The sequence below is a fragment of the Takifugu rubripes genome, chromosome 20, assembly GCF_901000725.2.
Source record: "Takifugu rubripes chromosome 20, fTakRub1.2, whole genome shotgun sequence".
Lineage (NCBI taxonomy): Eukaryota > Metazoa > Chordata > Actinopteri > Tetraodontiformes > Tetraodontidae > Takifugu > Takifugu rubripes.
The window spans coordinates 5,120,101-5,147,129 of record NC_042304.1 but is presented as its reverse complement, the minus strand read 5'-3'; the positions used below and the strand labels follow the sequence as shown (position 1 = coordinate 5,147,129).

General features: G+C 48.0%; 1 protein-coding gene across 4 annotated transcripts; it reads right to left on the bottom strand.

Annotated features, from left to right (window-relative positions):
* Window positions 1–4,756: 4,756 nt before the first annotated feature.
* On the bottom strand, window positions 4,757–26,283 carry LOC101076440 (capping protein, Arp2/3 and myosin-I linker protein 3-like). 4 transcript variants are annotated; one of them, XM_029828665.1, is made up of 40 exons: window positions 26,104–26,283; window positions 22,769–22,863; window positions 20,803–20,853; window positions 20,656–20,715; window positions 19,493–19,614; window positions 19,315–19,409; window positions 18,998–19,068; window positions 18,811–18,884; window positions 18,661–18,736; window positions 18,277–18,365; window positions 18,099–18,193; window positions 17,851–17,937; window positions 17,091–17,200; window positions 16,911–16,988; window positions 16,704–16,780; window positions 16,222–16,326; window positions 16,071–16,140; window positions 15,776–15,857; window positions 15,102–15,198; window positions 14,842–14,896; window positions 14,040–14,212; window positions 13,890–13,958; window positions 13,252–13,345; window positions 12,323–12,421; window positions 12,113–12,232; window positions 11,928–12,041; window positions 11,675–11,850; window positions 11,344–11,431; window positions 11,154–11,273; window positions 10,583–10,649; window positions 10,318–10,505; window positions 10,080–10,159; window positions 8,726–8,896; window positions 7,517–7,709; window positions 6,733–7,432; window positions 6,550–6,623; window positions 6,347–6,473; window positions 5,563–5,634; window positions 5,372–5,479; window positions 4,757–5,246 (listed from the first exon to the last, which is right to left on the bottom strand). In XM_029828665.1, the coding sequence occupies exons 1-40, from the start codon at window positions 26,159–26,161 to the stop codon at window positions 5,206–5,208; spliced, it is 4,521 nt and encodes a 1,506-aa protein (XP_029684525.1). In that variant the 5' UTR covers window positions 26,162–26,283; the 3' UTR covers window positions 4,757–5,205. The 4 variants fall into 4 exon arrangements, with proteins under 4 accessions (XP_029684525.1, XP_011612910.2, XP_029684526.1 ...); XM_011614608.2 differs by having other exon boundaries at window positions 6,347–6,440; XM_029828666.1 differs by lacking the exon at window positions 5,372–5,479.
* Window positions 26,284–27,029: the final 746 nt, after the last annotated feature.

Here is a 27,029-nt window from a genome sequence, read left to right as displayed (position 1 = left end):
ATGCTGTCACACGTAATATCTCATTGTTAGCGGACTTATCAGGCTAGTCACAGGATTAGCGCTGATTCTGCCCCTGAAACTGGTGTCGGATTAACAGATATGCCTTCATAAACCATCTGTAATGTAGAAGAACGGGGTTAACTCGCTGAACAATAGCGTGATTTAATAGAAAATTGAAAACAACCGTCTGCGTTGCACAACTCAATCAAAAGTAAATAAAAAGACTAATATTACATAAGGGGGAGACAGAATCAGACAGAAAGATGGACGGAGGTCAGGGAGGATGAGGAGGAGGGAGAGAGGGATGAAGCGATTAAGGTGGTCGATACTTTGGTTCCTCTCCCAGACTGTGAGATGACACTAAAGCTGTTAATTCACCCCCCGTCCACCCCTCCCTCCTTCATCTGACTCCTCTTCTCTTCATCAGCCTGCATGTGGGATTATGAGATCTTGCAGGACTCTCTGTGCACCACACCTCACATGATATTCAACAGTACAACACAGTACATTATTAAAGGAACAATTATAAATCTACAAATCTGCACATTTACAGGGATGATGAGGTTAAATCAGTATAGTGGCAGATAAACCTGATGTTCTTGCTCCTCCATCCAAAATACAGGCTCCATGGCTCAGAGATATTACTGTGGCACTGTAGGATTGTGGGTCATTTTCAAAACAGTTTTTAACTATTGCCAAAAGTTTTTAACTATTGCCAAAAAACAAACAATAATCCCAGAAACAAGCCTCTGTAGGGGAAAGATGGCAGGTGGAGTTGGCAAGAGGATGACTGGCACACCTGGTCAAATGCAGCAGAGGTGGAGGACTCGGAGCACTGGTGGGGACGGCCGTTACCATTGAGACATGGAAAACTGTGTGGACCAGACACAGAGCCAGGTGGGCCTCCTGCCAAACCCTGCAGGATCACCGCAAGTGATCCTTGGTGTGGGGACCTTCTACCTTGAAAACTCATGTAGACCAAGAAGTGGGACAAGACTGTGGAGCAGCTGACCAGACAATTGTGAGCACATTTCCACTGAGGGTAGGCGAGTGGACCTGGAGGCAGGATGTCAAGATGTGAAGAACTGCAGGGTAGCCTCGACATCCAGGTTCATTAGTTTGCAGGTAGTATCCTGAGGACAGACAGTGCTTGGCTGAAACCCCTCCAGATGGGAGAGGTCAGCTGTGGACCATCATCCTATACAATGTCCTGGGACATTCCATGAAGCTGAAAGACATGAAGGATTTGGATTCTTGCAGTTTCCAGGGCAGAGGGGAGTTGGGTAGAGGAATAAAGTGAACAGGCTTGGACAAGCGATCTACCACAATCGCGATTGCTCTTCGTTGGGGGAAGTCCAGTCACAAAGTCTATGGCAATGTGAGACCAGGGTCGGTGGGGAACGGGTAAGGGGCACAATATCCACCTTGGATGCATGTCCCCACTGAAGGTCAGGGTTCCTAACAACGGGGGAACATACATCTGATTTGGTCGTACAATCCGCGCTGCCTAGTCTTCCTCCCACTGTCTACTCCTGCGAGTCTTCCAATGAAGAAGAAAACTGATGGGAAATTACGTCTGATGTGATAATGTAATAAGTGTCCTGTAGTGTGCCCATGCAAAATGGAGTTAATCCTCAGAAGGTGGAAGGTGTTGCTGAGATCTGACAAAGAATAAAATAATAATCTTACATAGTTAAAGGTGCAGTGGGGATGTATGGTGCGTTCATAATTTACGATCTATAAAGTTTCCCTCCGCTCTTGAGTCCACGAAAACATGCAGAGGCAAGTTGTCCCGAGGTAGCTGGTGAGGTCTTCAAGGCTGTACTCTGCTAGAGTCAACCTGATTGATGTGTCGTGCTCCCTATTAATACTAATGTGCCCAGTCTTTTTGGTTCCTGCTGGCATTAAGTAAAAAAGTGTCCTGACTGACCACAATAAATGCAGAGTGTGTTGGTGTGTGCGTTTGCCTCCTTCCCTGCATCTCTCCTGTAGAAGTTATCAAGACGAACAGCTGAAGATATGAAACCCCCTTTGTCATCCAAGCAGCTAATTTGTCCTTTATATCTTTTAATACCCCCTATGAAAGATGCCACACAGGACCGGTTCGTCCCACCCACCTTCGGCTGCAAGAAAGCAGAAATCGACAGTGTACTGTGGGACTAGAACAGCGCCATGTCAGTGGGGGGGAAAAAAGCCGATAACCAGCTTCCTCGCCCCACATGGGGTGATCATAACCCTCTAAATCTGGTCAACGGATGTGAAATAGGTCTGGGTAACAAAATTATACAGATTATAAGAACAGTCAAACTGACACAGCAGTAGGCTCATTGAAAATGCTGGGGCCAGCCAAAGCCATTAGAGGGGTCGGTGTACCCAGTTCAGTTGGCCGGTTCCATTGCGAAGTCCAATCAACCCAGCAACAATCTGTTCTGGAGAAAAGCTGACAAGAGGATGACTGTTGCAGCAGAGCAAAAAACAGGGATTAATCCCGGTGTGGATAGGAACAAAAACCTCTGCACTTACAGGCTAAACTACTAACTAATGAACCACAAAAAAAAAAAAAAAATCATTGAGACTCATAGGCAAAACAACACACCAAATACATAAAAGTGCACTAGTACCCTTTAAAATTTGCCACTGACCATCCTGTATTGGCTGAAACAGTGACTGCAACCAGTGATTAAAGCCCTCCAATTAAGAGGAAATCCAGGTGTGCCTCATTTCAGGTACCACTCTCAGCTGTCCTCCTCCTCTGTCAGGCTGTCACTCTGCCTGGGGAAAGAAAACACTAGAAGGGAGGGGGAAGGAATAACAACAATTATTAGTGTTGTTGCTGTTGTTAGACTAGGCAGAGTCAACTAGCAGGCTAATGTGCTATTAGCATGTTTAGACACAGACATTTTCCCCTGAAACAGGAATCAAAAAGGTAATTTTGGAGAAATTCATTCTCAAGTTCACCTGTTCACAAATCCCCAAACTGTGTTTATTTATTGGGTTTATTGAGGTAATTTTGTTTCAGTCACAATGACCTCGGCTTTGTTGGAACAAACATCATTAACCTTGACACTTTCCTTCTAACTGCAGTTGAATAATATTATTCCTTGATCCTGATTAGCAGCTGTGTGTCAACGTGCTAATATTATTATCGTCTGCTCCTCACCTGATGCTGTTTGTGCTTCTTTGTCTGACAAACAGCCCGCGGGGTCATTAAGGTAGCATGCAGTCGACCATTAGGGAGCCGGTTCCCATGACGACCCTGGCTGAACAGTTCACTTATGACCTTTAGTTGTAATCGCATCTGTGTCTTATCAGCCTGCTTTCAAGAGTCATTTCTCTGGCCTGTTGTGAGGGGAGATGAAAAAACAATCGCAGCTTTGCTGCAGTGGATTTCCAAGATCTCCCCAATCATCTGTTTGCACGTGACACATCATCTATAAGCCCAGAGAAAAGGGAAGGCGTTCGGGTTCGGGTGGGATATTATGTGAGCACAATCATGTGCAGTGCTTTTGGACTGCCTGCGTGCTTTTATTTTCATGCATCTTTTGCTTCTGCCCACACATGTTCTGGCCGTGGCTTCTTTCTTCCCTCGGCCTTTATGCCATCATGTTGCTTGGTAACTGCACAAGAAGGATGAGAAGTGTAGGATGTGTTCGCCTCAGCTGTGAGGAACACGATGGCATCGCAGATGAATGACACTTACCCAGACAGATTCCAGGTCGTAGCCAAGGGGATGCACAAGCTTTTGGGTTTGGTCATTACAGACAGACATTACGCAATACATAGCTGAACATATAGAACAGATGCCTGATTTCAAACAGCTTTACAGCTCTATTTAAAGGTTACTGACAAATACCTTCTTCTTTTTTTTTTCAAATCAAATATTTCAACAGTTGTGTTGAAAAATCCACACGGCGGCTTTATTAAACGTCCAAACCATCGCCGGATTTTGACTGCGTCACAATAGGTGTTGGCTGACGAATTTAATTACCTCTAATCACAAGAATGACAGCGGTTATTAAAACCAGTCAAAGTGAGCCCTGCTGGGTCTACTGGGTTGTAACATCTAGAAAAACAGGCAGTTCTGTCGAGCCAGAGGCCGTTACTCATTACAGCCTCGGAGGAAAAGCTGCCTCTTCGTCGCACTTTCAAATCACTGAAATGTTTCCTCATTTTACTAATATAGATCTGAGTCATAGGGCGGGAAAAAAGGGTCGCTGCACGGTTGCCATTGACAACCTGCAAGATCTCTGCTATGCTCGTCGTTTCTGTGTGTGTGTGTGTGTGTGCGTGCGTGCGTGCCTGTGCGTTTCCAGGCAGTTGCCTTGTTTTTGAGGATCAGTCGCCCCCTGCTGTTACTCACATACTTTTGACTTCCGTGATGAAGTTGCCATGCCAACTGGAGCAGGCACGTTTGAAGCCAGGCGGTATAATTAGATCCAAAAGATGCCTGTTGCGGTAAAACCATGTGATTTTACCACGTAAACTCACCTCCGTTTTAGGTGATAATGAACTAATTATTGTAAACAGTGCCAATAATTAACAGTGATTATGGACGAGTAATTTGCACCTTTACATGTACAATTTGGGTGTAACTGCCATTTTGGCCACTTGGGGGCGTCACTAACAAACCTGAAACACACAATGAGGTGGCGTGAACCTGTAATCACCGTTTCAACCCGCAGAAGCGTGCAGAAAGCAAGCGCACGCCATGGAATAGGCTTTGGTCAGCTTGTTCTCAAGAAGAGCCTTGTTTGTTTTTCATCAGTGTTTTTATTCATACAATGAGGGTGCTCATACATAATATTTATTTTTATCTTTATAAAATATATCACCTTTCATTTCCTGAAAGCAAAACTAGATATAAATAATCAAATTTCATCCGATAACAAGCAACTAATCTTCAAAGGCAATCGGCTGGGTCGGCGGTCCAAAATGCATTGCGGCTATAAGAAATGACATTCTAATAAAGACTTTCCTGTGTGTCAAAAGACTGGAGGCTGCAAAACGCGACACGCTTGGGGCTTTTCTACCACTGTTAAAACACCGCAGCCACAGACAGAGTTGAGCGAAAGGAAAGCAACGACAGGAGTGTCAACAGAAGCAGTGAGCGATGCCGCGTGATGCCGCGTGGCCCCGTGTGTTTTGTCCGTTTCCCTCAGTGGACGGAATGGTCAGCCGCAGGGCGCCGGGCGGTTCCCTCGGGCCTCACAGCCGCTCGCCGTGGCCGGGGGCAGAGTTGAAGCTGTCTGGAAGGCAGAAGAGGGGGCGGCGCACACCATCACTGACACGTGCTCAACACCAACCAATCCAAAACACACACATACAGTAACTGATCACACAAACACACACAAATATAAACAGAGACATGTACCAGACAGGTCCAGAGACTTATTTCTGTTTTGGGGTAGTCTAGGCTTTTTCACAGGGGGTTTGCGATTTGGGGGCTTCTCAACGTTATTAGGGCTTTCCCTGTCAGTGCCTGAGCACAGTGAGGACAAACAGGTTAGATACAGACGCAGCTTAACATGGAGACACCGACGGCCACGCCGAGGCGAACCGTACCTGCGTCGCAGGATATGGCCTTCCTGTTCCTCTGCGGCTTCACCGGCGCCTGAGGTCTGGGTCCTTCTTCCCCTAAACAAAGCAAAGATGGGAAAAGCGGTTTGTGCAGGCAGGCTGTGACACTTCTGTCAGATCCATCAAAAGCTTCCTCTCCAGAGTCGGGTCAATAACAACCTGTTCAGGTCAACGAGTCATCTGCTCCACGCTTTCCTGGCTTGTTTTGGGATGTGCAAAGCCATCCATGACAGGAAGTGCCAGGTGGTTCCATTATCACCTCTGTGTGCATTATTAGCTGGTAGCGTTGGCAGATGTTTTTTTTTTTTTTGTTTTTTTTTGCAGTTACACAAAATATCAGTCAGTCAGTGGCATCATCGAGCCCCATAAACAGGAAATGACGTCACAGGCGGCGCACAGAGGAGCCCGACGCTGTCATGTGTCACACGCTGCCTCCTCCAGGCTGAATGGCAAGCTGTAATTATGTCACGTTGTTCTGTGTGAATGAGAATTAAAGTGCTTCATTACTGGGACGTTGCACATCTGATCCGAGCTGCTGCAGTTTCTTCAGCCCTCTTCACGGGAACTAATATTTCCGCTTTTGTCCGGCAACTCAGATGCCATCATGCCAAGTCTGGCGTGTGTCACCGGTATCCTTAATGACGCTGGACTTGTGTGATTATTGAATTTTGACCTCCAGGCAGCTGCTGATCTCAGTAATGGCTTTTATTTAGCATGATTAGCTACCCCTCCTTTTTGTCTGTGTTTCTCGGGATCTATCTGCAGTTACCTTGACTTGCCGCTCTGTCCGGTAAACCGTGCCCAGGCTTCTTAAGAGGGGGTGGCACAGGAGGGGGTGGCAAGTTCCTCTCCGCGGCCAATTCCTTTGGAAAAGTCACAAACGAAGAGGTCTTTGGCTAAATCGGAAAACCGGAAGACAAAGAGAATCAGTGCTTAAAGCTATACGTTTGCATCCTGCAACAATTTCCGCACCTTTTCGGGGATGGGGGGAGGCTGTCCCTCCGAGTCTCTTCTCTTTTCTGTCTTCACTGTAGCCACTTCCTGGTCTGTAGATTAAAAAAAAGCAGCATCTGTCATGTGGCGCCCAGCTGTGTTTACGCTCTGAGTACACATTTCAAAATGCTTTGCGGATGCCACTTTTTCTTCTGAACGCACCTGTTAAAATGTCGGAGCTCTCCGGTTGGTGCCAGTGCCTCAGTTTTGGGAGGTGCTGCTTGCTGGCTTGCGGCGGCGGGTCGGGTTTGGACGTGCTGAGAGCAGCTCGTCCTCCTGCGGAGCCCCTCCAGCCCTCTGGAAACCCCACACCAGCGTCAGAACACGGCTGTCTCTCTCCCTGTGAGTCCGGTTGGTGCCAGTCTGGACCCGCTCCTTCTGTCCCTTTCAGAGGGTCCATTTCCAGCTTTGGCGAAGGGGTCCTCTCTGATGGATACGGTGGGGACGGCCTCTGAGCCAGATGCAGCATCTGTGCCTGCCTCTCTGGCTTCCTGCTCATTGGCCACTGATTGTCCAGCTGCATGTCCGCTGGCCTGTTCTCCGACCAGGACCGGTCTATCTTTCTCCCGCCCACCCACTGTCTTTCTATCTTTCTGTCAATCTGCCGCTGCGTGTGCCTGTCCACAGTCCACTGTCTGTCCGCATGCCTCTCCGGGTGTCTACTTTCTGTCCAGGCCCTGTCACTCGTTTTTGCCTCTCCAAAAGTTCTTTCTTGTGTTTTGCTGTCAAAGTGCTGCCTGTCTCTCTGCTTGTCGCTCCACAGTGTGTCCGCCTGCAGCACCTCCGCTGTCCTCTGTTTGTCGTCTGCCCAGTACTTGTCCGCCTCCAGCGGCTGCTCAAACACGGCATCCATTTCAAATTTCTGTCAAAATACAAGAGGATGCAAGAATAAGGCAAACGGGACCGCATGTCCCATCAAAGCCAGCGTTCACCACACCAACGGTACCTCTCTGGGTGAGTAAAGAGGGTGTTTGCTGCTCCCCACACAGGGGTGAGGGATGCCCGCCACTGGGGCGGGACTCAGAGCATGGCTGGTTTTCCCATCGCACGGCTTCCCGTCGCTCCCATCGTTGGGAGATCCCACCCAGGCAGCGGCCCTCGGCGGCTGAAGTAGTGTGTAGACGTTTTCAGCGGCAGTCCTACGGAAGGGAAAGCAGTTCTTCAAAACAGAGGATTACCTCGGCTGTCAGACTAATTCAGACAGAACAGAGTCCTGGAAAGAACTTTTTTTTGGAGAAGGTTGAAATTTTACATGTATTGTTCCCTTTCCACAAGGTCAGTGCTCTGCTGTGGTCCCACAGTCACGAACGTGACGGGAGGGAGACTGAAGAGCTGACGGCCCGACTCCGACGGCGGAATTTAAAAGGCATCGAGGCCACTTCTGTTATTAAGCATCACGAAAACAGCTCTCACGGTTATGCTAATCTGCATTTGACTTGTTCAATTCTAATCACTTGGCTGAGAATCGGCGGCACCGGCTGTCATCTGCATCTGTGCACACATGCGCCGCGATCATCCTGTCAGCACTTTGGCAACGATCAGCCATTTCCAGTACAAACAAAAGCTAAAGGAGATTTAGAGCGATATTTGTCAGTGTGTTTATGTTGCCAATTGCCCAGACAGAAAGAAATGCAGGAATTAAGCCGCAAAGCACCACCAGTAGTTCAGCTTAGTCTGGAATTTCCTTTGTTACAACTCAAGACTGGAAACCAAAATCTGCCCTGCCGGTCTGGTAGCTGAAGAAAAGGTGGAAACGCAGATTTTTGCGCGATTGTGCCCCCTCGTCTACTCTGTCACAGTCTCCTTTGCTGGTGTGATGTCACACTAATTATGCAACCGATGGAGCCGGCGCCATCTGGCCCCCTCACCCCGAGGTGGGAACACAGTTCAGATCAGTGTTTACTCCTCCAAACTGTACCGTTGCGAGAAGAACACAGCTGTGTTGTTGTCGTTTGACTGGATTTTTTAAAAATATACCTATATTTACTGAAATAACCCGGACTGAGTTTCAAGGAATCAAATGTCCTGTTTTAGCCCCCACAGTTGAGTATTTGATAGACAATCAAAAACCAGTGTGCAGCTTGGAGTCGCAGCTTTGGGGAGTTACAATGAGGTTTTATCTTTGTGCCCACGTTGTGTCCGTGTGTACACAAACCCCATGGTTGCTGCGGCAACAACGGGGCCGACGTCTCCGTAAACCTCCGCGCCGCTCTCGGACCCCTGGCTGGGCGCCTGGTTGCGGTTCTTGCGGAATCCGAAGATGGCCAGCATGTTTCTTCTCTTCTTCCTCCTCAGCGAGTGAGCTTTGTGGAGCGACGAGAGCTGGCTGCAGACGAGGATGCAGATGTCAGACAGGCCTGTCTTGTGGCTCACATCACTAACGCAATCATGTTAACAGCACCAGATGAACCAGATTGTTTGAAATAAACAACCATTTTACTGATGAGCTGGATTTGAGCTTTGCCTAAATAAAGGCTCAGGACAAACATCTGTCCTTGCTGCCAAAGCACAGTAGAATAAATCCAAGCTGCTAATGACAGGATGCAACCACGGGCACATCCGCTAACGCTAACACGACTCCTTTGATGCCATTTCTCATAAACCAGTCCAGTACTGGCCCCAAAACCATCAGCCAGCAGGGCGCAGGAGCCACGCAAAGGCCCACTGTGAGACGACACAGATGCACGCTGGGTAAATAAACACGCCGTCGCGTTAGGGGGAAAAGTGAATTCAAAACTTGGGACTTATCTTTAAGGAAGTGTGAGGAGGAGGAATGATGAATAGAGCCTGAAACACTCCCACCCGAGCTTCCAACCTGGCGGTTCAGCAGCATCCGAGAACACAAATATTCTTTGTCTCAATTGCGATTTAAGGCAAGCTGTTGAGGTGAGTCCTGGATAAAACCCCTTATTTGATGGGGAGCTTCAACTGGGGGGGGTTTCTACACAAAAACCTATGATTCCCGACAGAGGGCTGTGGGTAACACCATTCTAGAGCCCCTGTCACGATGACAGGCTACGGGATTCCTGTCTTATTTTTACACTACAATCTGCTCTGACAGCATCCGTCTGATGTTCCTCCATATCTGTAATCCATTTATTTGTTTAAAGATCTGTGTTGAATACACTGCTGTCTTAACACAAATGCACCATAATTAGAGTTTAGGTTGATTCCCTGTCATTTTGAGCCACGTCTTTAATAAACGGAGAGGACTGAAGACTCTGTAGACGTGCTTTTCTAACAGATTTACCAGTCAGTGTAATTAAACTCCTCTTTGATGCTGCGGGGGAAATTCCACCTTCAACTACGTTACGTCCACCTCCTCTGCTATTTGATATTTGCCCCTAACAATATCAGCAGCCAACAGAGCGCCGCCTCCTTGCGGCCGAATAACCGTGTGAGAATTCCTTACAAGTGTGATGAATTGCTTATTTCAAGCAGGCTGCCACAAACAGAACATGAGGAGGGTTAATGGGAGAAAAGTCTCTGTCGGTATCAGGATGTCTCACCTGTCAGGTAGAACTCTCTTGGTGTAGAAATCTGGAAATCCATCATCAAGTGGGCTTAGTCCTCCGTTTTCACTGCAGTGCTGCGCACGCATACAAGCACACACAAAGATTAGTTGCAGCTGGATCTGTACCACATTTTTATACACCTGCTAAAAAATGGATCACCAATCGCTGACATCTCATTGATAATTATAACCTGGACTGTATTGGGCCGGAGAAGAGACAAACGACGCCGTACCAATTCAATAGGGATGTGCCCCGCCCTGTTTCGCCGTGGCGGCCTGGGCCGAACCCGTGTCACATGATGGAGAGGCAGACCCTGCGTGGGCAGCTCCGACAAGCCCTCCCAGGATGCAGAGCAAGACAGAGGTGAGGAGTAGGAGGGCACGGACGGAGGTGGCGAGGAGCTGGAGTCGTCGCAGAGACCTGGGGAGGAGGGCGGGATTTATGAGTTCACGCGATCAGACCCACGCGCCTGACTTTCGCGTGCAGGGGTCACTCACTCAGCCTGGTGGACACAGGGCGGATTCGCCTCGTTCTCGAGCTGCGCTTCTTAATGGCTATTGTGTCCTAGGAGATGAAACAGTGCTGAGATGCTCTGGGACGGTATCGGAGTCAAGCTGATGGCTGATGTCAATGGCTGTTTTTGACCGATCTGCGCTTATCGAATCAAATCGAGCGAAAGGAAGTGGAGAGTGGCTGATAAGGGACCGACTCTGGGACGTGGGAGGAATCAATAATGCGCTGTCGTCGGCGGTTGCTGCGAGGAACTTCCTCCAGATTAAAGAGTGCAGTCCTGAACTTGGAGAAACGGGAGGAAACTAATGTTGAACGGAGCCTGAGGTGAGTATGAAGGAGCGAATGGATTAACGCCAAAGCTGACCCGTATCGGATTTGGCTACAGTGCTGTTTAACTCTGAAATGCCACAAGTGGTTTTGTGATGAAGATGACCTAGAGTTTATTTTACAGCCACAGATGTGCATTTGCGAGCAGAAAAAAGTGGAATGAAACAGGCGTCGGTGGGAGAGCAGCTATACTGGGAAAAGTGGGCGTGTCTTTCAGTGTCGACTCACTATGCTGGTGCTGAGCTCTTCGTCTGTGATGTCCAAAGAGTCCCTGTGTCTGTTCAGCCTCCACCCAGTGTCCTCCTCAAACGCCCCCTCCCAGGGATTCAGATGAGACATCTGCCCGGTCTGAGCAGAGGACACTCTTCAGTCTCACTCTGAGACACCATACCGAGTATAAATGCTGATTAATATTTACCAGGGTCTTGTGGGTGGCATAGAGCTCCTGCAGTATTTGGTCCACAATAGAGTTGGTGAGATAGGAAACCACCGAGAGCTTCACCTCCCTGGGTCAGGACACATGGAAGACGGAGACGGAGAGAATCAATAACTAGCTTTCCAAGGCTGTTTTTCTTGCGAGCGGAGTTTAGCGAAAGCAGTTGGTGAACAAGGCTAGTCAGTAAAAAATAAGTCCAAACATTTGAATAGCTTGTAAAAGTCATTTCAGTAGGTGGAGGTGTGTTGGGAATCAGAAACGGGGATGATTTTCTCAAAGCTAGCATGCGCGCTAAACTGAACCGGCGTCTTACTCTAAGGCTCGATGAACGTCCTGCGCGGCTCTTTCCATCAGGGCTGTCCGAATGGATGAGCGAGGCACAGACACGCGCTCAGAGATGGACGAGAGCGGGGGGCTCAGCCTCTCCGCCGCCGAAGACGATAAAGGGCAGAGCTCGCGGCACAGGGACACCATGGAGTCCACGATCACCTGCAGCGTACACACAGCCGTCACTGGGCAAGTCATTGGTGAGAGGTCACCGCAGAATGGGGACACTCTAAATCTACCTGGAGCTCTTTGTCTGCAGCTTTGGCGAGTTCGCCAGCCAGTGAGTCCAGTCTCTGCCTTACGGGCCCGTCCACGGAGAGGACGTGAGCCAGCTCACAGAGGGACGGGTACAACTTGAGGGACAACAAAAATGTTGAAATTCGGCGGACAAAAAGAAACGCTCACGTGTTTCACATCCACTCACCGCGCGGGAGTTCCTGGCCTCTTTTAATACTTGCTTGGCAGCCTGAATATCCTCCACCTCTGCAACACCTCGTAACACACACACCTGCTGTTGGACGCGCACACACAGGCGTTCCATCACCTTGGAAACAGGCAGAGCGTCACCAGTGTGCACAAAAGCGACCCTGCCCGTCAGTATTGGAGAGACAAGGACGGCGGGGAGGAGGACTACCTGTTCTGTGGTACTCGTGACCAGGCCTTGGTGCAGCCGCTGGGCCTGCTTCTGAGAGAAACGCTGGGTCTGGTTGTTCCTCACCAGAGCTCGCTGGATCTGGACAAGAGGGGGATCAAATGAAGGTCATTGTCTTCTTTTAAATGCTCCGCTGAATCCAGCCTCTCGCCGAGGCCAAAAAAAAAGAAGAAAAACAGTTGCACTGTCTGCTCATGAAGAGCTTCCACGCCTGCACCGCTGCAAGTCTGGAATATATTTATCACACCAGCTTGTCTGTTTGAGAGGAGGGTTGCTTTAAAAAGCATTTTAAATATCAGGGCTGGAACCTCGTGTGCAGGTCTGAGTAGAATTTGCTTTCTTTCTGTCTCAATATTACTGAAACGCTTCCAAAAGGCGTGTGAAGATTCAGCTTGAATGTATTTTCCTTTTGGGAAATCTTCACTGTTATTTATCAGTAAGAGAAACTTGCTTCAAGCGCTTTAGTGTAGATCTTACCCCATTCATTAGCTAATTAAAATAATATGGAAATCATCATCTATGAGTCTGAAAGCCAATTTGTAATTTTCATTTAAAAATACCCCCTAAATCCCAGAACAGCACTCTGCCTGCGGTCTCTAAATAAACCAACAGTTCGTAAACATGGCTCCGTGGGAGAAAATACTGTTTTCATTTCTTTCCTGATGTCCCGAAAATGCTGCAGCTGACTGTCGGATAAAAATTAGCTGAGATAAAAAGGAGAAGGGACAAACAGGAAGTCTGTGGGCAGAGTATTGGAAAAAGAGGAATATATCAGGCCCTTTAATATCAGTTAAAAATGGTTATTTGATGACGACGTGCTAGCGTCAGTACGTTTCTGTCACGATTCGCACTGAGACTTGACGCTGATGCTAAAAAACTTGTGATTTGTAATGACTTGTAATGACGCCGACCTTGGTGAGCGCCTGCTCCGTCCTCTCTGGGTCGCTGCGGTGCGCCTGGCTGATGTCACTAAGGGGCAGAGGCATGTACTGCAAGGTGAAATTACTGCGAGACAGAGGAGGAGAGGAGGAGAGACCGGTCAGATTGAAGGAGGCCCTGACCTGCTTTCATCTAAATATTACGTCTCGTTCGAAAAATATCCACAAAACATGATACAGCCACCGTGGCTGTAATTTGAATTTTAAGTGCTAATAAAAACGGTGCTGGTAACCCGGCTAATGTTAAAAAAAATAGAGGGTTTGAGGTGATTTGCAGATTCAGAGGTTGGTTGTGTTTATTTCCCCCGGTGGGCAGAGTTCACCCTCAAATACCCCTTCTGAGGCAACGGCTGAGTAACACTCTGATCTCTGCAACCGTGTCATCCAAAGCCTAAAGGTAAGTCTGGACTATTAAAGATAGCAGAGCGCAGAGCAACAATTTGCTCACCTAAGAAAAAAGAAAAATTAATTTCAGCACGTTTGAGTGCTGTGAAATAGAAAAAATCCACTCAATATTGTCCTCGCAGCAAATACGTCAGGCCTGATGGTATCGATCGGCTGCATTCTAGATTGTTGCCGTTAGGGACAGCATGTGGATGGCGGTTTATTACTGTTCAAGAGCCCGGGCCACATCCAGAAATCCTGCTGAGGAGGTGTTGTTGCGATCCCACGTCACGCTCCTGCAGGGCAAAGTGGCGACTTTTACCAAAGGTGAACTCCACATAGAGCAACAAGTTGCCCTGTTGCCTCTTCCCCTTCACCTGAGGGTGGTGTTGATCTGCAGGGCCTTGCTCAGCATCTTGGCTCCGATGTCGTCCATGTTGTTCCCGCTCAGGTCCACCTTCCTCAGACAGGTGTTGCTACCCAGGGCGTTGACCAGGATGGTTCCCCGGGAGCGAAGCCGCGAGTCGGTCAGCGACAGCGACTGCAGTGCCTGGTGGAGGGGAAAACCAAATCACACCAGTGCCCTGAAAATGAGAAAGCATCTGCTCTCTAATCCTGTCATATCTGTATCCGTGTGCCAAATCGCTTCTGTCAATAAAATCTACACCCTGATAGACAATTCTCACACCTGAGCACATCCGGCGGGCGAAAGCCGTAAAAGGTTCGGTGGAAGGAGGAAAGATTTATAAAAAAATGAGCCGTGGGAAGAGGAGAGGGATCCCTGATGAGATTTACTGCAAAGTGATGTGACTGCTGGCCGCTATGACTTTACAGTACACGATGTAGTTATGAATTATTTACACTGTGTGTGCAGAGTGATGGAGGCATGGCGACTGCAAGGGTGGCAGAGCAACAGTAATAATTAATGAAAGAGTGACAGGCCTGCGTGGAAACAATGCCGACAGGTTTCCAGGTACCCTGATCGCCAGCAGCAAGCGCACACGCGGACTCTGGCGCCTTAAAGATAACTGCAGGCTATTAGCCGATGCAGGAGATGATTAACAGCTCTACCATGTCTCCCGTTTCGAGGATTTGTTATGTAACCAACGCAGGTACAGCCTTGTGGAGTGTTTTTCTTATTTAATCGCGAGTCTGGACGCTCTCCGCTCTCTCACTCACACAGTCCTCCTCCTGGATGAGCTGCACCAGCTTCTGCAGGACTTCATCCAGAACCCTGCAGACACAAACACCAGACAGGAGGCACGGTCAGCCGGCACCGCTCCTTTCCTGCTGCCAGGCGAGCTTTCAGCCCCGCCGAGAGGGCAGCAAAACACAGGCGCGTTCAGGCTGGCAATATGCAGTGCACACACACGCGCATGCATGCAGACACACTCGTGCACACGGGTGCAGTAAAGGGTGATGTGGAACAGAAGCAGCACCTGTTTTTGATGTTGAAGTTCTTGCCCAGATGAAGGTGTTTGAGTGAGGGGTGTCTGGAGAGGGCTGGCAGGACAGTGAGCAAGTCTGCATCTAGGCCTGTCAACACACACACGTCGTTGTGTTGCTATATTTGTGGGGACTTTGATTTGGGGTATTGCATACCCCAGCTCTTTACCCCAATTGTAACTATCCCAACTAACTTCCTAACCCAGCTTTGACCTTAACCATGAAACTGTCCTTTAAAGATCTGGGGACCAGTCAAAATGTCCTCACTTTTCTCCACTTTGCAAGTAGAATGACTGCTATGCTACTCGATATGTAGCAAGTACAACAACACCCACACACATTCTCATATTTCTATCTTTGTGAGGACTTTTATAGACATAATACTTTATCCAGCTTTCCACCCTAACCTAACCATCCCAATTAACCCACTATCCCTAACGTGAACCTAAACCCAGTTTTCACTTCAACCTTCAAACCTTCTCTTGCCCATCAAACAGGCCCATGAAGAACAAGCCAAAATGTCCTCACTTCGCTAGTAGAATGAGTATTTCAGTATTCGATATTCAGCGAATACAAGGACATAGACACATTAATCCAAACCTAGCGAGGTCAAAAATCTCTGGCGTAAAGCCATAAAGTCAGGAGATGAAAAACAGTGCCAACATACCGTTGTCTGAGATATCCAGCGTGGCGATAGATGAGACTCTGGGGAAAAGTTCCTGGATTACAGCAGCTCCTGCAGATCTCAGCTGAAGACAGAAAAAAACACACAAGCACAGGCACAAACCAGAGTCCAGCATTAAAATAGTCCTCCTCATTTTCCCAACAGAGTTTAAACAGACATCTTCTACTGCTGTTTTGCTGGTAGAGAAGATGCTAATTTGGTTAAGTCCATGTTCTCTCCTAGCCACGTAAATCAAAACACGGTCTTTGAGATGGATGCCGTGGACAACAGTACTAACCTCACAACTACTGATGTCTAAATGGAGGTCATTGATATGAGGATTGGAAGTTAATCCTGTCAGGAGAGCCCTGTGGAGACAAGATGGAAAGAAGTGAGAGATGACAAGACGGAGACGAGGAGCTTGTGGAGGGACTGAAAAGGTGAGACACCTCAGAACATCAGGAGGCAGCTTCATAGCAGCAAGGCTGACATAAGTGAGGCTGAAGGCCGAACTGAAGAATTGACGGAACAGCGGCAGCGAGTCCTTCACCTTCCTTTGAATGAAAGAGAAAAATAAAGAGTGAAAGAGGACAAAAAGGGAACAAATCACAATGCTGACATGTTCGGTAATCATGGGAGCTGACAAAGTGAGAAACAGGGAGAACTGTCTGGGGTCATATTACAGATTGCTGTGTTAAATATTCATGAGTCTTATCTTTGCAGACAGAACAGAGTTCTGCACTTTTAAACATCAGTAGACGGACTCAGATGGAAAGTCTCCCAGAAAAACTCATTTCAGATTTCTCATTATGAGGGATGTGATGACAGAACGAGGGAGAAAGATGAAGAAGAAAGAGGGATTGAGAAATTGTAGATATATTTCCACATGCAGATTTCCTTAAGGGTTGAGGTAATGTTAAAGATGACTAACCTGTGAGAGAAGGAATTTTTGGAAAGATTCAGAAAGGAAAGATCAGCGCAACACCCCCTCAGAAGAGCCCCAAACAGCTGCATGAGACACAGGGTGGACACAGGGTGGACAGTCACTCTAGGCTGACCGTTGCACAGAGAAAAATGTCCTCGCTCGCCCCCCGCGGAAAGAGCTCGCTGCTTATTTAGCGCCAGCATTGACACTCACTGAGTCCACGGAGCAGTCTGTGCCGGACAGATCCAGATGGACCAGGCAGTTGGGCTGAGACAGGAACAGATACAAGTTCTGAAAGACACGGCGAAAGAGAAGCGCTGGGTTGGAAACGCAGAGTGGGGAAGAGAACAAAGAGGCATCGGGATTGTCCTGATTGTTCAGGTGTGTTCTGACCGAGGCGTCCTCTCCTGACAGGACCCCCGGGTTCCTGCTCAGGTCCAGGTGCAGGAGGGAGTTGGAGTACGCGTCGGTGGAGCACAGAGCCTGAGAGAGAGACACCACTCCTGAGAGAAAGATGGATGAAAGGGGGGGGGGCAAGAGGAGGGAGGGTAGGTGTCGTACAATAAGACAGAGGACACTTTGTGTCTTTGTATTATTCACACACATCTGCACGTATCAGAGGAAGGAAGAGAGTGGCGGGTGCATCTGCTCAAACTGGATTTTCTGCTTGCGAAAACATTTTTAAATCAGATTTCTTGTGTGCCTGATACGACCCAGGGGAACGTTTCCTACATCAGTGCCCTGACTGAATGGGGGCATGATTTGGGTTAGCGCGCAGATGTTCTGGGCTGTTTGCTCTGGGTCGCCAGCAGGAGACCTCCCAGTGACTCCAGTCTCTCAGCCCACTTTAGCCATCAACAGGGACATTTTAACGCCCTCACCTGTCATGTACAAAGTTACTTTCAGTTATTTCTTGCAGCATTATTGTGGTGCTTGCAGGCTCTTTTTTCATTAGCCAAGATGATAATCAGCCTGTTCCTATTCAATATGGAGTGACAGCTAGGACCAAATCAGGGAAGAGGAGTTGGAGAGAACCTTAATTGACAATTTAGAGGATGACTGAAAGAACTGCACAATCAGCTGTTCCAGTAACTCACAATCTGGACGCAACTATATTAGACAGGGATGGAAACGAGAGAGCAAAGGCCCGAACCTTTGGAGGTGAGGGAGGTCTTGGAGAGGTTGAGGAGGCGGAGACCTTTGCTGAGTCGGCACACCTGCTGGATTAGGCTGGATACGCCTGCAGGAGGAAGAAAAGGAGTCAAATTCTAATCTGAATTACCTTTAGGTGTGTGTGCGTGTGTGTGTGTATGTGTGTGAATGGTGTGTATGTGCTGTTAATGACCGGTGGTCTGTCCCCCTCCCACGACCCAAAAACAGACCATTTTATGTCCGGCCTACCTTGGTTGTCCAGTGAGTTGTGGGCCAGGTTGAGCGAGTGGATGACGGAGGCAGGGTTCTCTGAGAGAGCGGCTGACATCTTCTGTGGAAAGTCTCTGGAAAGCGAGGACAGAGGTTAACGTGTCCTTCTGATAGAGCCGTACATGCCATCTCGCGGAAACGTGTGCAAGTGACTCACGATTTCAACCCCGCGTTCTCCAGAGTGATCTCCTCCAGACTGGAGGATTTGCTGACGGTGTGCAGGACCTGCTCGGTGACCTCTGACCCCTGGAAGTAAAAGCAAACCTTTACTCTCAGATGTGCAAAGCAATGCACCCAACGGTCTACAACAAAAGCATTGATTACATTAAAAAAAGGGAGCTGAACTGTTTGAAAAACAGGCAGTTTGATAAAATACTGTAATCTTGTGCTCAGCTGTTGTATCTCTATTAATGTGATGTTTAAACGTGAATCTACCGGGAGCCTACAGCTCCAAAACATTTGGAAACAGCAGCAAAATTACAAAGAAGCGGGCTGTCTGCCATGTGACTGCCGTCCAGATACAAATCAAGTCCATACTTACTATACGCAGGTCCTTGCAGTACAGTTTGGTGAACCAGGTGTTGTAAGCCATCGATGCGACAATCACTGCCAAATCCCTGCGAGGAATCAAATCGGAGGTAAGCGACCTGGCCGATATGAGACAATCTGGGCGCAGTCGTTCCTCCCTCACCTGCTCTCCAGGTGACTGAAGTCCAGCAGGTTAAACTCTCTGTTGTCCTGGGAGTGATAAATGGTGTCCACATCCTGGAAACAATGGCTACCATCAGCCTGAATGCTGTTGGGTGCACTGTATGACCCCTTTATTCTGTGCGCAGCCCTCAGAAGCACTCACAGTGACACAGTCCCAAAGCTCTTACCCACTGCACTTCCTCCTTGCAGCTGATGCCATTATAGTCGCAGAGAGCGGAGTACGTCTCTGAGAAGCCTCCTGAGAGAGGCGGGCGGGAGGAAGACACAAAACAAGAGACAAAACAGGGAACACGTAGATGAGAGCAGCTGCTTCCTTCGGCAATGACAGAAATGTAAAAAAGGAGTGCAAAAGCCATGTTTGTCCAGATGAATAATCTTCTATTTCTGTGTGATGGCTTTATAAAGTACGTTACACTCAATATTTTGGAAGAATATGTGACTGGGTGTGTATGAACGTGTGGAAAGTGGCGCGTTTCTGCTTTACCACAGGCCCTCTGTGTCTCCAGTGAGGTCTCCGAGCTGGGCGAATACTTCCTGCTGCCCTCCGAAAGGTCACTGTCTGAATGACAGATGGAAGGGCTGCGAAGACAAAAGGTCATTTATTTCCCCCCGACTTACACGTGGAGATAGTTTCCATCTCCAGTGAGAAAATTTAGACGCACGCGAAAATGGAGTTGTTGAATATTCGCGACAGGGCGTAGTTAATGTGGCCCACCACATGGCTGAGATGCTCGCGTGACTCAAACCTCAGGGAGTAGCTGGATTTGTCAGTGTCGATAATGACCTGCACAAGAGATTAGAACATGCGAAAATAAGAGAAATGGGGAGGGAAGAAAGAATAGCAGGTAACGCTCCCTCCCTCTGCTCTTTAGTGATTATTACTATTTAATTACTCCTTAATTTACTCTTCTTAAAGCTGGTGGTGGTGGTGATGATGATGATGACACTGTCCTACTAGTCATATCTTCCCCTGTTCTATATAACAACGTTTTGTCAACAATGAGGACTTTGTAGAAGCGTGTGTTCATAAATGAACCAACAGTGTCTCTCCATTTTCTCATTTTTGGTCATATTTAATCATTTCTCTTGGTGTCCAGATGCTGGATTTGCATTTGCAATGTGTATCAAAAACTGGGACAGACCCCACTGCACGTCCATAATACATCAGCACAACAGTTCGGCGTCGATTTATCATATTTTCAATGTTTGCGCGCTCCAATCAAGCACAACAGCTCCAAATCAATGGCCTACGCCTCAGTAATTCCAGGAAAAAGAGGGTGGATGAAAGGAAAGATGAAACTGTTGAGCACAAGAGGATCTGGCACAGAAAGGATGGAGGGAAGGGTTCAAATATGGATGGAAGAGGGTGACGACCATCAGAGCCAGGTAGGAAACAGGTTAGTCAAACGATGAGGCGGGGAGGGAGGAAGTGAGGCTGCAAGGATAAACTGACAAAGACAATGACTGACCCTGACTCTGATGTTTTATTTATAACAGCCTTGATTCAGTAAGTACTAATTTACATCTGGATTCTCAACACAATAACACAAGAGTGTCATCAAACAGTAACCAGGACGCTGACATTCAGCATGCACACAGAAATGACTGCAAACAGCATTGCCAGGACATTAAAAGTGGGCTTAAATGACCCCACTCAACACTCAACATAAATGCGCTGAGGTATAAATCACTGTAAAACATTGCTGCTGTTTTAAGACCAGACAGGCAAAAAACACTTTTATCAGTAATATGAAATATTTAAGACAAGGCTGCTCTTTTTGTACAGACCACCAGTCAGGCAGAGATGCAGCATGTTTAAGTTCACCTGGTGCTCGGGGTGAGAATTCAAAGCCCGGATTTCCAAAAAGTTGAACGTGGCTTCTACCTGTGGTTGCAAACACAGTGAAGTCTTCAGCGGGCGCTTTGACAGAACACTGCACAGCAAGTGAGAGTGGAAACAGCTTAAAGGTACCTTTGCGGGAGTCTTTGGTGCCAAGAAATACAGGCGCCATGTTGTGAGGACCTAAAAAAAAAAAAGCAAACAGGCAGTAATGATGTGGGAAATGAGGAGTATTGATCTACCTAAAAATGTGTCAGACGTGCGTTTAGTGTTTACAGATGGAGAAATACTGCAATGCCGGCTGGGAAATGATGGCAGTGACGCAACATCTGAATCAGATCTCAAGAGATGCAACATCATTAGTGTGACATCAGATCTGGGCAGGAAAGTGGCTCATTTATTTCACACGACGCGCAGCGTAGCTCTGGGCTCCCGCTTCCTCTGCATGTTATTTCTATTTAAAAATGATGAAACTTCAGTTCCAAAACTGTTCCTTCACAATTTAGCCTTTTCCTGGTAGAGATGTCCTGCAGCGTCGGGGTGAAGCTATTTGTGTCTCCGGTTGGTGCTCAATAACAGCGATTCTTTTTTTCCTTTCCTTGACCGAAAACACAAAAGGAGTCAGAGACTCGTCGTCAGAGCAAAACAAAGAGCAGTGAGTCTCTGACATTTGGCTGCTCCCCATCGGCTCCCGGTACGGCCCTCTGCCCTCTCTCTTCTGTTATTCTGCTCCGTCACTCTCAATCATTGACTCCGCTCTCCCTGATGGTTTCTGCTGATGGTTTCTGCTAAAACACTCCCTGAGGACACAGCCCACCCCCCCACCCTTATCCACGTGTCGTTGCATCAGTGCTGTAATTAACGTAAAGCTTCTTTCCTTTACAAAGGCAAGTTTACCAGGTAAAATCTTGCGCACATCCACCCATACATCTAACGTCTGAGCATGTCCCTGCTGGCTGATTGAAGCAACTAAATGGCACCTCATTATTGCTGTAACGGCGCCGGCCTACAGCTAGCAGCAGGCAGAGCAGCGTGTCGGAGTGTGCTGAGGCGGCAGGAGGGAGATCGAGCGTTCACACCAAGCAGGTTGTGAAGAGCAGCTAACAGAGAGTTATTCCCTTCTCCTCTGGTTTGACGGTACGGGTGAAAGAGGAAATCATGAAGATAAATTTACGTGACCTTTAACGACAGAGCGATTCAGCCTAAATTCTCGTTTGGAACCTCGGGGGGATGTGAATTCAGAGCATTGATGCTAATGCCTTCATCCCCTCCCGGCGCGCCGCCTCGAATGCCGGGCTATTTTCCCATCAAGCACGCGGGATGGAGAGATTTCTGGCTTAAAAAGAAGCTGAAAGTGAGAGGGAAAAGTGTTGTGTTTAGCGGTTGGACACATAAAAAGAGCTTCTAGATCAAAAGTCTCTGGAGGCCATGTCCATGCTGCTGCATCAACGATCGGTGAGGGTGAAAGACGACTTGCTTGTTGGAGGGCGTGAGGAAGGGAAGCACGAATTACTGAAAATATTACAAAATGCAAAGATTTCAGTCAATCTGGGGGCTACGAAGATCTTTATGGTCTTTATGAAGACTGTGCGAAGCGAATAACAATTTCTATAAATGTATCCTGCCCTCACGTTCAGTTTAAGCTGTGGCTACAGGACTGATTGGCCCTGATTTTCTTCTGATCTTCGATTCTTTCTTTTTTTTTGACTCGTCATAAAGACTTCACATCTCTTGCTCGTGTCTATCCTGATGAAAAGCAGAATCAAAGGATGTGAGCTGCTCAGCCCCCCTGCTGTCTCCACAGTGGGGCTCACAGACGCCCAGGAGTTCACTCACACTCAGGCAGCCGTTCCAGGACTCAGGCTGCCGTCACGCACAGAGCTAAAGAAGTAACTCAAAGGCTCCAAATGAATGTCTCCCTGTTAACTCATAGACAGGCTCTAACTCCGGATCCATTACCAACGCACTGGTAGGCAACATCAAAGGTCCCGGACATCCATGATGCATGCGTTGACCCGCTTAGTCTGCAGGATCGAGGTGCTCCTCGGGATCATCCCAGTTATGGTAGCAAAAAAGCCCATTAAAAGCAGGGACTTACCAGTATCCTGTCCTCCGATTTCCCGATTTTGGTGTCGAGCTTTACGCCATGAATGAACTTGACAGATGATTTCTCGATAGTCTTCTTCACGCTGTCTGTGGACGAAAACCACAACAAGGGGCGTTACACTAGCAAACACGAGCAAGCCCTAAATCCCCGTTACGCGACATTTTTGTAGCCCTGGATGTGTTTCACAAAGACAGATTTACAGCTGAGGGTTCACGCTGCGGACGGACGCTGTTTTTTTGGAGTAATTTGTCACGCTCGCATTAATGCGAGAGCCGCTGATTAGAAATGTCGGCTGTAGAACAAAGAGATTACTTAGACAAAAATTAAATGTCATGTTAGTGCAGATCGCTGTAGCTCAGAGGGAATATTGAAAAAACTGTCACCCCGAGTCCTGTCATCTTACTCAGGCCGAGTGTATCTCTTCCTAATCTTAGCTAACACCTATCATTGGATTTATTAGGCTCTTTGTATGGACACCACACACGTTGTCAGCTAGATGTCATTTCCACCACATCACCATGGTTCCAATGCAAATAGTCCCATTTTCTTCTTCTCCTCAATAGATGCTTCTTGGCACATCGTATCCAGATAATGTATGTAAATAATCGGCTTGGGCGTCATTAACCTCCATTCAAAAGCGGTGTGACACAGACGGCATCTGCATTGGTGATTCGCTGAGGACTACTCCTGTCGAAAGGCATCGGCGTCAGCGCTACGACCTCTGACACGTGCACGTGTGGCACACAACCTGCCAGAGCTGCAAACCCACTCGTCACAGACACGTGACATCGCCAGAAAGAGCGGCGGGATTGTGCTTTGATGGATTCTACCAGCCAGGGGAAGGTGGGGGCTGTGTTTACACTGGTCAGGCGTAGCATTACGATGAGGTGGAGTCACAAACACTGGTTATCTCATCATCCTGGTGCCTGGTGTGTCCCCCCTCCCCCGTCCCCACAAGTGTACTCAGGTACAGTTGGCAGATTTGTTGACCACACGTGGCGCTGATTCATGTGGTTCACACGTCGCGGGTGTGACCAGCTGCACCGTGCTCTGCCGCGCCCCTTCCAACCCAACCGTGCAGGGAAGTGTGCCGTCCTCAAGCACGGTACACTTGCACTCACACGAATGAACTAATCCAGACTTTGGTGGTTAACATGCCTGGGAAGGGTCCGATTGCCTAGCCTGAGTGCACACCTGGAAGCAGGAAAACTGGACGGGTGTAATAATTTGAGCGGTTTGACAAGCACCAAACGGACAGAGCGTCCCCAAAAGCCCTCCTGAATATCTGGTTTCATGTCTTCCCTGAGGACCACATGGTGCAGGGATGATCTATGGGAAGAAGGCATGTGGGTGGACTATTGGGACAATGTTCTGCTGGTAAACCTGGGCATCAATGCAGAGGTTACTTTGGCACTTTGACCTGATCAGCAATATTCCAGCAGGATAATGATAAGGAGCTAGTTTGAGGTGTTGACTTTGTCTGGGAATTTTCCCAAATCATCCCAGTCTGGCATCTGCGGGCATTGCTGGAGAAACGAGTCTGAACCACCTTATAGAATCTGTGACCAACATCTTGATGCAGACACTATGACAATACCACGGAGGTGGTCATTAAGCTCAATGGGTGTTTGCTGCTGAGTTGATCTCTATCCATTAGGATGAATGCAGTATTTGATAGGGATGCATGATGCAGATTTTGGAAGCCAATACGATAATTGCGTCCTGCTTTTGAGCCAGAACGCTAATGGCCTAATTACGACCCCTACTACTTCATTTTACTTCAGATAAAACCCTTTGAAGGCCATCAAAGTCTGGCAGGATTCAAAGGATTTATTCATTTTTATTTTTTGCTCGAGTGGTTCCTCTCAAAGACAAATCTCCGCGATGTGTTTGTAACACAGCAGAAGAGAGCTGTGACACTTCGCACGGAGCCTAAATTCCGTTAATTAAAATAATGCTAGCTACTAATCAAGACGTGAATAAACGTGGGATGAGTAGAAGGTGCGAGACCGGACACCGCGTGTAATTCACGAGGTGCGAATGGCAACGATTTCTGTTTTCTTTCTCCAGTCGTTGCCTTTTAATCAGCATCATTGAGAAGTTTCTTCCTCAGCTGCCTGTCGTTCTTTTCAGACAACCTTTATTTTCTAAAACATTCCCGACCTTGCGCTTCAGCGGACTCATTTTTTCTCCCTCTCACAGGTCAATAATGCTGCTCCATTACGTAACCTGAAGCATCTGCTTCTCTTCAAACAGGACAGTTTCATATGCATCACGGTGGAGGGGCTCGCAGATGTGTTCATAGTTGAATGCAAATAACATATAATCATGTGACCTGTTTAGTAAAAAAAATACTATGATGTAATGAAAATAAATGCATGTTGATTACTAGATCGTTTTATACAAAAATTGTCAAAACAAGGAAATAAACAGTTAAGGAAATAAACAGTTGACTTACGTATGTTAGTGTCTGGGTGTGGACAGTATATACATATATATGTACGCACACACACATTGATGCATGTCTCTGTATTATGACAGCAATATGTCTTTGGAGGGCGGTTAAAGTTTTCGGTTCTTCCACTGTTGCTCTGAATTTCTGATCCGACATCAGTCCTAGAAACACACGCGGAATCCGCGCAGCAGAAGTGGGATCAGAAAGCGGAGCTCTGTGCAGACCCGAGCCGCCCTCCGCGACCCCTGGGCTGCACCGGGCTGGGAAGGACCGGAGGAGAGACGGTGATTCTGCAGGATTAATCGGACTCATTATGGAGTCATTAACGCAGCGGCACATGTGCGGCCCTGCGTGCTGCGGGTTCACGCGTGACGCCGACCTGTGCGCTTGTTGACGTTGGAGTGAGACAAGAGAGACACACGCCTTGCGCGCTTTGTCTGGCTGCTGTCTGTTTTTCTTTGCGGTGAACATCTGCCTCCATTCACCCGCACGTGCTGTGGCGCGCACGCACATACAAACGCGCGCGCGCGCACACACACACACACACACACACACACGCTTTTATTTCCACAACGCCTCCATCCCTCTCTGGCCTAAGGCTGGGGGGTGCCCAATACCTGACCCCCCCTGCAGATCTAAAGCCAGGTAAATGTCCCCGCGCGCTCTATATGGTTCATCTGCGCGTCAATTACCGCAGGTGCGCCGAGGGGCAGGAATCGGAACCGGACGCGGAGGTGCAGCTCATGACCGCCGCTTGCTGCGTCTGCTCGGTCGCGGCCGCCGTCGCAAAAATGCAGACGCGCCGCGTGCGACCGCGGCGGCACCGCACGGCGGGACGCGCCGCCGGAGCGGAACGGCGGCGTTTACCCACCTGTGATATCCTTGGTCACGCTTACGAATCCAGTGGCCGTGATCTCTTTAGAAGCCATGTCGGTTCCCGTGTCCTATCACCAACCCCTCCTCCTCTCCTCTCCTCTCTTCCCCTCTTTTCTCCTCCACCCTCTCTCTCTCTCCCTCTCTCTCTCTCTCCCAGGCATTCCTGGAGCAAACTGGTGGATATGGGAGAGACGGGAGCTTCATGGAGGAGTGGTCAGGAGGAGAAAGGCGGGGATCATTCGGGGATGATGCAGCTTCTCTTTGGGCCATGCCAGCAGAAAGACTGTTGATTCTGTAAACTGACTCTAAACACGAATTCGTTTTACTGCACAAGTTATTTGGGATATACAGCATACTGGTGCGATATACAGGGGGCAAAGGTTTATTAGGGTCAATAATTCGCTGACCGATATCAATGGGAACAGCTGGATCATAGTCATGCTAGAATAAATTAATATTGTTGTTCTAAATTAAAAATAAGTAGAAGCTCGTATATTTTGATCATCTCAATAATTCAAAATGACAAATTATTAAAAAAAGGATTTTAGTCTGTTAGTCATATTTTAAAAAAGCAACAAAAATATTACAGTGGAATGATTATTAAGTCTGTGTTGTGATCTTTAAACCAAATAATCTTGCTGCACTGGAGGCTTCCTAGAGGACATCTGGACCCCATCATTCAGGAAAATGTATGATGTAAATTATTGGGTCCTGGGTGTTGTTTGGTGTTTATTGGTTGTTTTCCCTGTTCTTTCTCCAGGGGGCGTGGTGGAGCCATTTTCCTACAGCTGTCGCTGGTGACAGTCACACATGCTGCCAATTGCTAATATACTGGCTATTTAGGCCATGGGCTCCTGTTCACCAGCGTTGGATTGTTCCATCAGCTTTGTGGCAGATGTCGACGTTCTTAGTAAAGATGTT